At 37.6% G+C, this 11454-nt stretch overlaps 3 protein-coding genes across 4 annotated transcripts in view; all 3 read right to left on the reverse strand.

The window, feature by feature from the left end:
* LOC149618511 (uncharacterized) overlaps positions 1 to 350 on the reverse strand; it is a 33709-nt gene extending 33359 nt beyond the window's left edge. The window contains exon 1 of the transcript XR_016375175.1: positions 84 to 350. The gene's annotated coding sequence lies outside the window, so the exon portion shown is untranslated. The remainder of the gene's footprint in view (positions 1 to 83) is intronic.
* Positions 351 to 1792: 1442 nt separating this feature from the next.
* On the reverse strand, positions 1793 to 4322 carry LOC149618517 (uncharacterized). 2 transcript variants are annotated; one of them, XM_089854125.1, is made up of 2 exons: positions 4028 to 4322; positions 1793 to 2567 (listed from the first exon to the last, which is right to left on the reverse strand). In XM_089854125.1, the coding sequence occupies exon 2, from the start codon at positions 2534 to 2536 to the stop codon at positions 2192 to 2194; it is 345 nt and encodes a 114-aa protein (XP_089710251.1). In that variant the 5' UTR covers positions 2537 to 2567; positions 4028 to 4322; the 3' UTR covers positions 1793 to 2191. The 2 variants fall into 2 exon arrangements, with proteins under 2 accessions (XP_089710251.1, XP_089710250.1); XM_089854124.1 differs by having other exon boundaries at positions 3916 to 4317.
* A 570-nt stretch (positions 4323 to 4892) lies between these two features.
* On the reverse strand, positions 4893 to 11230 carry LOC149618518 (facilitated trehalose transporter Tret1-like). Its single transcript, XM_089853991.1, has 3 exons — positions 11101 to 11230; positions 7065 to 7340; positions 4893 to 6644 (listed from the first exon to the last, which is right to left on the reverse strand). Exons 1-3 carry the CDS (start codon positions 11198 to 11200, stop codon positions 5431 to 5433), a joined length of 1590 nt encoding a protein of 529 aa, XP_089710117.1. The 5' UTR covers positions 11201 to 11230; the 3' UTR covers positions 4893 to 5430.
* Between the last annotated feature and the right edge of the window lie 224 nt (positions 11231 to 11454).

Genomic DNA, 11454 nt, shown 5'->3' on the forward strand with positions numbered 1-11454 from the left:
GGTTAGATAGATATTTTTCCTCTCAAACTATCATATTTGGCGAAACCTTGAAGGAGAGAATAATGGAGTGGAAACCCCCATACCTTAAGCGTTGCCTTTGTACCCCCACCTACGGCACCATAGTCCTCCCATCATCCCCAGTGGTTAGGTAGGGTCGTGCCGGACGAAATTGTAAAGGACGCTCCCTCTATCTCAAAAAAAGAAGCTAGTTCTCATTCAAATAAAATGGCGCTACGCGGCAGCACTTAGCAATCGCCTACGGAAAGGTAGGGGCGTGCGCGAGGTACACTGGGAGAGATATGGTGCCGCAGGTCGCCCATCATCATTTCCAATCCATCTGACTCCCTTATCCCTGGCGAAACTATCAATTCTTCTAGCTATATTTTAGACGGGCATTATTTGTTAGATAGATTTTTTCCCTCTCAACAAATCATAGATGGTGAAACTATCAAATCTTCCTTCAATATGTTAGATTGGCTCTCATTGTTAGATAGATTTTTTGCCTATCAAATCAAATTGAAATCTTTAGGAACGACTAAATTAATCGATTATTTAATTTCCGGACTTTAAATTTGATTGTTTTCGATCAAACTGATTTGGGCTCTACCTACTTTTACTCTGTTTAATCGATTCCTGATATTTCCTGATTTTGTAGAATTTCTAATATTTTCATATATTCATATAATTTCCATAATCTCATTTCTCAAGTTTGACTTTTAACTGTCTATAGTTCAAAAGCTACTATCCAAACTTTTTCAAATTATTCGCCCTTGATTTAATCTAAACCATCTACTATAAACGGTTAACTAATAATAATTAAAGGCAAAAATTGCAATTAAAACTGTGGGTAATAAAAATCAGAAAATCTACACTTTAATTTATCTAATTCTACGTTTGGATGATTTCGTGGAATCGTTCTTCCTCCTCGAGTAGTCGTTCACATCAGTGACAGCACGGAGCTTCTATATACAAGAAGCTCCGTCTTCACAGTTTGAACTGTTGAACCATCGTTTATTTTATTTTTATTTATTTGTTTGAGAGGGTTATAACGACCACCAAGTACAGAATCTTCTTATAGAATAAACCTATACGTTCAAATATATTAAAAACTTCGATATCATTCAAAAAACGACTTATCTTTCCAGAAATTTTCATAACTATCAAAATTGCCTATCAAAGATTAGCACATAATTTTTTAAAATGAAATCAGAAAACAGATGTCGCCAAATAAACTCACTCAAAGAATCAATTTATTTCTCAAGGAATAATGCCTATCATTTTTTATTATTTCTAAAAGATGGGGTTAGTAGCCAGATCACGTTGAGAATCGATATTTTTCTCTAGAAGATTTCAACGAATCAATGAATCATATCAACTTCGAGTGCACTTTCTAAGCTATCAAACTCAATCGATCATTATAATTCAAATTTTTCTCGAAAATAACTATCAAAATTGATACTTTGATAGGGGCAGATTTAGTTTTCTATCGTATCAAGTGGTAAAACTATCAAATGATATGATAGTGCCCATCTATGAGCCGGCGTGATGCATTGATGTAAATGTAGAGAGCGCTTCTGTTGAAATTTGAATACGAAAAACAACTCCACGGTGCTAGGATCTGAACTGAACCGAGTCTTAGTACAAGGAGTATTCTTTACTGGAGTGGCGTTGAAAAGTTGTAAAATAATGATATTGTTAAAGGTAAAATTTTAATATATAATTTAGGAACCATTATAAACTTTAATTCTTTACGAATTTAACAATTTATCCAGCTTTAGACTTAGAGTTTGTTTAATGATGCTATATTTCTTTTCTATCTTTAAAAAAGGCGCGGTTTTCAAAAACTTTTAACCTCCTGCTTACTTCACTCTTAACCATAATTGTAACAGCATTTACAACGAATATAATTCTATGAATTAATTATATTTTAGAAATAATGTTTACGATATACTAAAAAGAATCATTGAGCGCGTCTTAGTCTAGGATAGCTTCCACGGAAGGGATAGGAAGCACCTTGCACTTATAGGCCTATGCTGTCAGCATTATTTTAAAATGGCGTGTTCTAGATGTTGCTAGATCTTGCTGATGATAAAATATCCGCAAAACGTCTTTTACCCGGCATTTTAACTGTTAAATTTCGCCGAGGGTAGGCTTACGTTATAGTTACCAATATTCATGATATAAAATCACGTCATACTGACGTTGGTTCGACTACACCTTCTCCAGTACATGATGGTCGGGCGCTTTGCGACGCGCGTTTTGGTGAACTTGTAATCATTAGAGAAACGCAAGTAATTGCCGCGACAACAATTAAGAACAACGCGGCTCCTAAGGTGGCGAAACCAATGACTCTAATCATGTTAACACCACCGTCATAGTCGTCAAAAAAGGAAGAAACAGCCAATGGCAAGATGCTCATGAATAACAAAGCGCATCCCGTTAGGCTTAGTAGTTGGACGCAACCCAGACAGTAACGGTAGTACATGATGTTTCCGGTGGCATATGAATTTCCATTCTGATTCTCCTTTGTGGTCATACTGGGGTCTACTCATTAAACTGTCAATAAACTATAAAAGTAATTAGGCATATTTAGCACCTGACACTAGCAGAACTAAGATAAGAAACAAAAACTTATCTTCAAATGTAGCACTTATCATTTATGCTTCGATAAATATTTAAATTTAAAGCAAATGGCGGCTCCTGTGGCACCCCTAACATTCAGGCTTATCTTCTACACACATTTTACCTTGCCAAGGGTAGGAGCCAATCAGAACTCATCCATGAGGGGGGAGACCGAGATCTAGCCTTTGCTAAACTTAAAGGGCCAGTCAACTCCACCCCTCGATTATGGGAGCATCTAGTGGCATTTGTTTAAACTAAATTTAGCCGAGATTTGCTTTAAATACAAATAATTTTAGTCGTTGACCTCGAATAGCTAACCCTACCATTATAGGATTTTCTGTGCGGTTTTTTCAGTGTTTATTATCAGGGGCAAATACCACCCCTCGATTATGGGAGCATCTAGTGGCATTTGTTTAAACTAAACTTAGCCGATATTTGCTTTAAATACAAATAATTTTAGTCGTTGACCTCGAATTGCTAACCCTACCATTATAGGATTTTCTGTGCGGTTTTTTCAGTGTCTATTATCAGGGGCGAATAGAAAATAGCGGAAAGTGAAACAGTAAAAGCTGTGACGTGTGATTCGCGTGTGAAGCTAATGTTAAAGAAATAAAGACGTGAAGTACGTCGTAAACGTGATACTGTTCATGCACTACCGAATACTTTAATCCACCCCACTGAGTCTCAGTTCCTATTATCTCTATTTGCCCTTGCTATAGCCTATCTAATAACATTGATAAATGTTATCAACATCAATAGATTGGTCCCAAATACTTTGAAAATACGAGAAGTATACAATACTTGACCAACAGTACTTTAAGTGATTCTTTACTTATTTCTTTCTTCACACCCATATCCACGAACATCTACCCCACAGTCTCACTTCCCATTATCTCTATTTGCCTTTGCCAAAGCCTATCTAACAACATTGATAATGATATCAACACCAATAGATAACCCAAATTCTTTGAAAATACGAGAAATGCCATACTTGACCAACAGTACTTAAAGTGATTCTTTACTTATTTATTTCTTCCCACCCATATCCACAAACATCTACCCCACAGTCTCACTTCCCATTATCTCTATTTGCTTCTACTATAACCTATCTAATAACATTGATAATGATATCAACACCAATAGATAACCCAAATTCTTTGAAAATACGAGAAATTCAATACTTGACCAACACTACTTTAAGTGATTATTTATTTATTTATTTATTTATTTGGTACCCACCCATATCCATTAAATAAATTAATTCTTATAATTACGAAGGCAGACATTACTTACCTTTACCCTGAAAACCGTGCCTTATCACTAACGTTAAAAGCAAGGAGAGTTTTGCTGTTAATCAATATACTATGAATTCTTAATTAGTTAGTTGTCCTCTTATAAACCATACCTTTATCCCATTCCCAGTGAAACGAAATCCACCAGTTTCTAAGGAAACTTATTACAGCTGGTATGGTAACATTTGGATGGGAGTTTTCAATCGATCCGTTTATGTGTGGCGCCATAAAATCTGGTTTACTGTCTTTATTGCGTGATCTCGTTAAAAGATTTTAAACTAAGATTGGCTTTATTACCATATGTAATTTGATGCTAATTACTTCTGGTTTGATCGGTTTTTACTGATATAATGTAGATTAGTACTTAAATGTCTTAAATTTTGTAATTAATATATCTCGGTTGATTTCTTAAAGTTTGGTATTTAGTTGGATTGGATTGAGATGGCGGTCGTATTTTATTTCCAAATGACTTCGCAATAATCGATGTTTTTATGGAAGATATCTTGTGGAAAATGTGGGATATTTATTAATGGGTGTTAAAGGCCGAGGTCCAGCAAAAACGGTTTCTAGGAGAAGTTAATACCTCGGAGATGCAGTAGAAATCTCCATACCTATAACAATAAGTTCATAAGATATGTTCCTTCCATGAGTTTGTCACTGGTTACAATTTGGAGCTTGTAATAAAGTGATTGAAGTAGGTCATAGATTCGGGGTAAAGCGGCATACGACTGGTGAGGCTTACTTTGGGCTTAGTAAGTTCAGACTAAAGAGGAAGAAGTCCTGCAAAATTAACCACCGACTCAATTCTCGCTAATATAAACGTATGGTTCCATATGATAAATTTTTGCTGGATCTCGACCTTTAAAGAAATTGAGAAACTTTTCTGAAGCTGATCTAACGTTATAGTTAATATATAGAAGAATTTAAATATATGGTTTTATTTGTAATATGTCTTATTTACAATTAGCGGTAAGAAAATTTGCGTTGATATTAATCTAGGTAACTATGGTTACAATTTCAGAATCAATTAAATATATATATATTTATAACAAAAGTAATTTTATAAAAAGTGAGAGTATAATTTTAAATACATACGATTATACAATCTTGCTATTAAGAGACGATCAACGTGATCAATATGATATCTTTAGAAGCTTTAATCTAAGGCAATATAGGCAAGACCTAGTAAGGAACGTTTAAGCTGGAAGCTTTTTAGCCAAAGCATACGTATATATTTGAGGCAAAGTATATTACCATTCAGGTGCGCTGTGGTTTTATTTTTGTAGAAACATGTAAATTATCATATTTACTTATAATGTAGTTCATTCGTATGGTATTGCTACGTTCTCACTGAAATCTCCATCTCAGCTAACTTCACCCTTCGACACGTCATAGTTAGATGAAATGGTCATTCCAGTGCGAACTGGGTCAGTTTAAAGACAAAGGTCACATAACATAACAGTTACTTGAAACAGCGTTCAATGAAATGCCGCTCCTTACCAGGTCAAATCTGAGGCTATTTTGCCTCGAGAGTCACTGCACTTGAACCTTCAGGGTCATTAGGGTCATTAACTTTCTTTTTGGAAGCGAATGATCTCTCAATCTCTTCTAAACTCCTGCCATTAGTTTCGGGCAAAAAGCAAGCGACGAATACACAACTCATGACGCAAACTGCGTCATAAACGAAGTACGTTCCGTATATGGTTATACTGGTCTTCATTGACGCGATGGTCTTCGTTACCAAGAAGCACATGGTCCAATTGAAAGCGGTTGATAAAGAACTAGCCGGACCTCTAACGCGAACAGGCAAAATTTCACCCATAATCAACCAGGGTATGGCACCATACGCCAATGCGAAAAGGGAGCAGTACAAGCCAAGGCTTACAACGGGAACCCATCCGTAATCTTGGACAAATTCAGAACCATATTTATCCTTCAATAAGAAGAATAGTGCCAGTATTGTAAGTCCAATGCTCATAAACACGCCGGATATCAACAGCAGAATTTTACGGCCGTATCGATCAATTAGAAACACTGATACAAATGTTCCCATGGTTTGCGCTACACCCAAAATGATTCCGCAGACTAAAGGGTCAACCGTATCGTAACCAGCTTCGATGAAAATGTCCCCAGCGTAGAATTGCACGCCATTGAAACCACTCCATTGTTGAAAGAACATAAGGGCCAGTGACAAACATACTGGTTTCAAAATAGGAGGACTGAAGGCCTCTTTCAAAGACACCCTTCCAGTTGGTTGTAGTTTGAAGGACTTCTCAAGTTCCTGACAGATTAACTCGGCGTCATTGTCCTGTCCGTTCAGGAATCTGATACCCTTGATAGCCGCGGTACGTTTGCCATTGTACAACAAGTACCTCGGACTCTCTGGCATAAAGTACATACAAACAGCCAGTAAGATTGGTAATGATGAAAGGGAAAGCGCCAGCCATTGCCAATCAATGACTATTCCTAAACCGAAGGCAATTAGGGTTCCGATGAAGGCAAAAAGTTGTAAACAGGACCCGAAGAAGCCCCGGATTTTGGGGTTTGCCGTTTCGGAAAGGTACACCGGTACGACAAGAGATAATGCGCCGCAACATATCCCGGATATTAATCTTCCTGCCACGACGATTGCAAAACGACCCGAAAATGCGATCAACATCCAACCAAGGGTGAATGGTACCACGCTGGCGACGAAAAGTGTTCGCCGTCCAAATTTGTCAATGAATGGTCCTAAACAATTTAATTGGAATTAAGCTAATGTTTTATGTTGTCTTGAACATAGCCCTATAATACTCTCCATAAGTATGGGTCTCAAGAGCTTCTATGTACACGTGCCTTAGTTACTAAAATATTTACAACAAGAGGTGACTGCACTCAATGATGCATAGCCATGAAAAACATACTGTGATTTTTAAGCAGCTACGAATGCCCCAACTGTGCTACTCCAGAATCAAACCAAGATGACGCCATTCCTATATTCCGTTCCGGTTCGTAGGAGAAACTTTTAAACGAAGATGGCGCAGCAGTCTTGTATGGAAGAGGCACCAACAGCGGACCCATATTTATGGAGAGTATGATAGGGTAATGACTATTGACTAAAACCATAGTCTACAACGTACTGGATAGAGATGTTACAATTTAATCGTTTACCTGCTCCTATACCACCAATTAATGCTCCAAAATTGAGTATACTTCCAACCCACGTCTTCTCATCTTCATTCATTGGTTCAAAGCCAGAATTGTTACGGGACATGTTTACAAGGGCAGGTGATGAATATCCCATGCAAGCACCAACGGCTAAAGACCCCAAACAGGCGCTGAATCCCGCCATATACATCTTCCACAGGCCTCGCGTGGAAACATAAGGCTCGACGGCTTCATTTTCCAGTGATTGTTCTGGTCGCACTCGGTTCTTGAAACTCTTCACTATTCGGATATAATACGAATTAGTTTAGAAATTTGTTCATAGCATGCGGTAAAAACTGGCGTATGAATACTACTAGTGCAGGTTTGCACTCAAAATGTTTATCTATATCTGTATAAATCCAAGTCCTGACTGACTGATAATCAACGCCCAGCCCAGACCGCTTGCCCTAGAAGGCTGAAAATTTGCAGGAACGTTATTCATAAGTAGTAGGCGCGTACTAAGAAAGATTTTTCCAATCCACCGCCATCTTAATAAATGGTGCCCAGAAATGTAAAAAATCTTCTCTATGCAACAAAGTCCGCGCGTTTCAAAAGATTTCGCAAATATATAGTACACGGGTTTCCTTTAACCTATAGACGGGCTGAATGGTCTTTTGGGTTCGATTTGTTGCCATCTTTTTAAATGGCGGCCAGAAATTCAAAAACCCTTCTTTATGAAATAATGTCCGCGTGAAAAGTAATAAAAAATGTCCCGACGGGCTGACGGGCAACGCCAAGTGCCTTCGCTCCTAGGGACTAGGGTGCTACAAAAATATTAGTCATCAGTAAAATCTACCCATTCTTTATATCATTTTGATGGAAGTTCTTATTACACGCGAGCGACGCCGCGGGTAACAGCTAGTCTATTATAATATCCAAAAACAAATTGTTTTTAATCTTACTTGAAATTTGAAATATGTGTGTGCAGAAAGTTTATCTAATTAAAATTTCGCGAAATATCATTCAATCTACATCGAACGTATCTTTCATCCAAGAACGTTTGTTGGTACGCGATGACGAGAAGTGTGAGGAAATATTTAATAGTTCGTTCGTATAAATGTATATAAGAAGCATCAACGGTAGGGGGCGTAATTGACGTTACGTGCCAATAAATGGTGTTATCTAAGGGTAATCTAAAGGGTCTAAAAGGCGCCTTTGTATGTAACTTTAGCCCGTTTAATTACACTGATATACCAAGGTATATGCGCTAACAGAAATCTGCGCTATGACCGTTGGAGTTTCGTTAACATCAAGACTGATAATGTACATGTACGTGTTAATACATTCCAATCATTTAATCATCCGATAATTACGCTTTACAACAAATTATAAGTGATGTGACAGCAATAGGTATGTCTCTCAATGGGATAGGCAATAGGAGGTACTGTCAGAAGGGGATAATGCTGAAGAAGGATGTGACATTCTGTATCCTCTTAATATTCTTTAGTTATATAATGTGGTTCTTCTCAGGCGAGGGAGACAGACCCTTTTTGTTGCTCTTCCGCTCATCAAACTTAATAAAGATGGATATATAACTATCGCACCACCGTGCCAGGGTGAATTAACTATAACTGTTTGGTATTTACTAAATCCTCAGTAATCAATTAACCAACACACCCTGATCAAGAAGCGATATCTAGTTTATTAGGGAGAAGGTATAAATTTGCCATATTTATAGCTTTATCTCCAGTCCAAACGTAGGTCCGGAGTTAATCCCCGCCTCTAAATTACAACCAGCATCTCATTGGTTCTTGAAAACTCACGTCAGCGCGACGCGAATGACGAAAATTACGTATTTTCCGACTGAGGAGAGGCGAAATAGCCCTGCCTCCTTTTACGTCCCCCCTTGTATTTTGAAAGGGCGATTGGGACTAGGGCGCGCGAATACTTAGGCATCTTTAACATTTTCCCTAATAAACTAGATATCACTTCTTGCCTAAAGTTGCCTTGATTGTCTTAATTGACGCGAGACAAAAATTAACTCACAAGCGCGTGCATGCGGCCTTGGCAAATAGTTAAGCAGCGCTAATAGATATAGTAGTGATGAGGAATTAACTATTTACATGGCGTATGTGATTCGGTTTAGTAACCTTGCTATAATGAATGTTAATTCTGAAGTTGGTTAGGAAGAATCATGTGACAATTACCCACCCCGCTTTGTGGTGGGTATACTTCTTTCGAAGAGAAGTATTATGGGAAGTTTCACACTTAATACGATTATGTTTCTTATGATGAAAAATGTGTTAATGCTCCCATAACAAGGTCTTTCCCACGACACAGTTCTTGTGAAAATATTTATAATTTCGCTGTAGATGATGATCTAGCAAGATCGTCCTTGTTAGTATGATGACCTATGGAGTAAGGTGACCCTTAATGGCAGGGGTTTTGTTTATCTCGCGGTAAATGTCAACAGAAAAACATATATCCTTTGTATTTCGTCACGTATTTTGTTTGACAGAACGTGTCAGGCGTCATAACACAACGATGTTTGTTTATGTTTTATTATTTGGCGTGAAAAGCTCATAGAACTTAGCGTTTGAGTGACTTAGTTTGACCCAAATTTTCTATTAGAAATATTGTATTTTCGGATAGTCTTACAGAATTTGCGTATCTTCAGTTTTTAATGTACTGTACTTGATTGCGATAAGAAAATCGAGTAAAAGCAAAAATTGAAAGAAAGTTAATTTAAGATTTCGAAATTTTTGAAGATGCTAGTGGAAATGTTTAGTACACGTGATACAAATGGGTACAAACGTGGAGGAGATAAATTTATGCTGGAGTAGTAATCATATTCTATCGTGCTAACACGAGAGTTCCCTTCCCATGTATGGAGATAAAATTTAACCATAGTGCCAGGGAGGAATGAAGTAAAATGGAGTGGTAATGCTGATGAGGTACACTGAAGCTCTCCCAGTGTACCTCGCGCACGCCCCTACCCATCGGTAGGCGATTGTTAAGTGCTGCCACGTAGTGCCATTGTATTTGTATTTGTATCTTAACTAGCTTCTATTTTTAAGACAGAGGGGGGTACGTCCTTTACGATTCCGTGCTGTACGACGCTACCTAAACGCTAATGAGGATGCTGGTAAGACTTCTATGGCGGTCCATAGATGGGGGTACAGAGGCAACGTTATAGGTATGGGGGTTACCACTCTATCTTTATCTCCTTCAAGCTGAAAAGGCTCTAAATTTGAAACGCTACAGTCCATGAATTTATTTGCATACATCCATGAATAACACAGTCAAAAACTTATTTTTTTTTACCCCGCCTTTTCTCGAACGTCACAAACCCTAGGGTTCTGATTGGCGCGCTTCCAGGCATTAAACACATACCACCGGATGTTCCGTCGTTAGAAAACAAGGTGGTTAATACACCATACACTATTTTACCCACGACTTTTGAAAAAGATCTAATTCTGAGCAGGGATAGATTTAATTTTAGAAGTAGGAATGGAGAACGGTTAGTATTTACTCCAGTCCGACTCATATCCCAGTATAGAGCCCCTCCCTCCAATACGTATCGAAAAGTTTAAATTATCTTATTGGTTAACTCACTTAAACTACGGTTTGATGACGTTGCTGACGGGGACGGAGAAAAATACATAATTACTTTTTATCTCTGTCGCTACGACCACCCGCCTCTTCTTTCATACCGCACCCCCTGCGTCCCGTGGAAGGGGGTCCGGGACTTTGACGCTCGTCCAGATTACTCTGTTCGCCATTCCTACTTATAAAATTAAATCTATCCCTGATTTTACCCACGACTTTTGAAAATAGTCTAATTCTGAGACAAAGGCTTAACGAATTTTCAAATTGATGCGCTGCTAGGGCAGTTGTACTATCTGCAAAAGGTTTTTCTATTAGAATTTGATAATGGATTGAGTGAATAAGCGTTACTTATAAACAAAGACAAGGTATTTTTAAAGCAACTTTGGGTTTGGTTTTATCCAATTTAAATTTAGCAAATTAAAATTTCATATATTTACAAGAAAACTAGTACATTTATCTCCACCGTGTGTAATTGCAGGCAATTTGAGCAGTTTCGGCACCTTTCCATTGACTTTACTAGCATCCATTTGGTATTTGGTACTAGATAACATAAGGTACCACTTTGTTTGTTTTTTTTGGGAAAGACTGTAATCGTAGAACTAAGAGAAAGTTTTTGGGAAGAGGCTAGTAAATTGAGTTTATTTTGATACTTGATCGATATAGATATCGTTTCAATTATACCCCGAAATCTAGTGATCAATAACATAAACAATGTCTGTGCAAAGAATGCAACCTTATTAGATGCGTAATATAGAATAATATATAATCATCAATGGATATAAGTCAAGACATTAACTTAACGTGA

This window comes from Phalangium opilio, unplaced genomic scaffold (assembly GCF_054372755.1).
Source record: "Phalangium opilio isolate 3A_F unplaced genomic scaffold, DU_Popi_V2 ptg000209l_1, whole genome shotgun sequence".
Classification (NCBI taxonomy): domain Eukaryota; kingdom Metazoa; phylum Arthropoda; class Arachnida; order Opiliones; family Phalangiidae; genus Phalangium; species Phalangium opilio.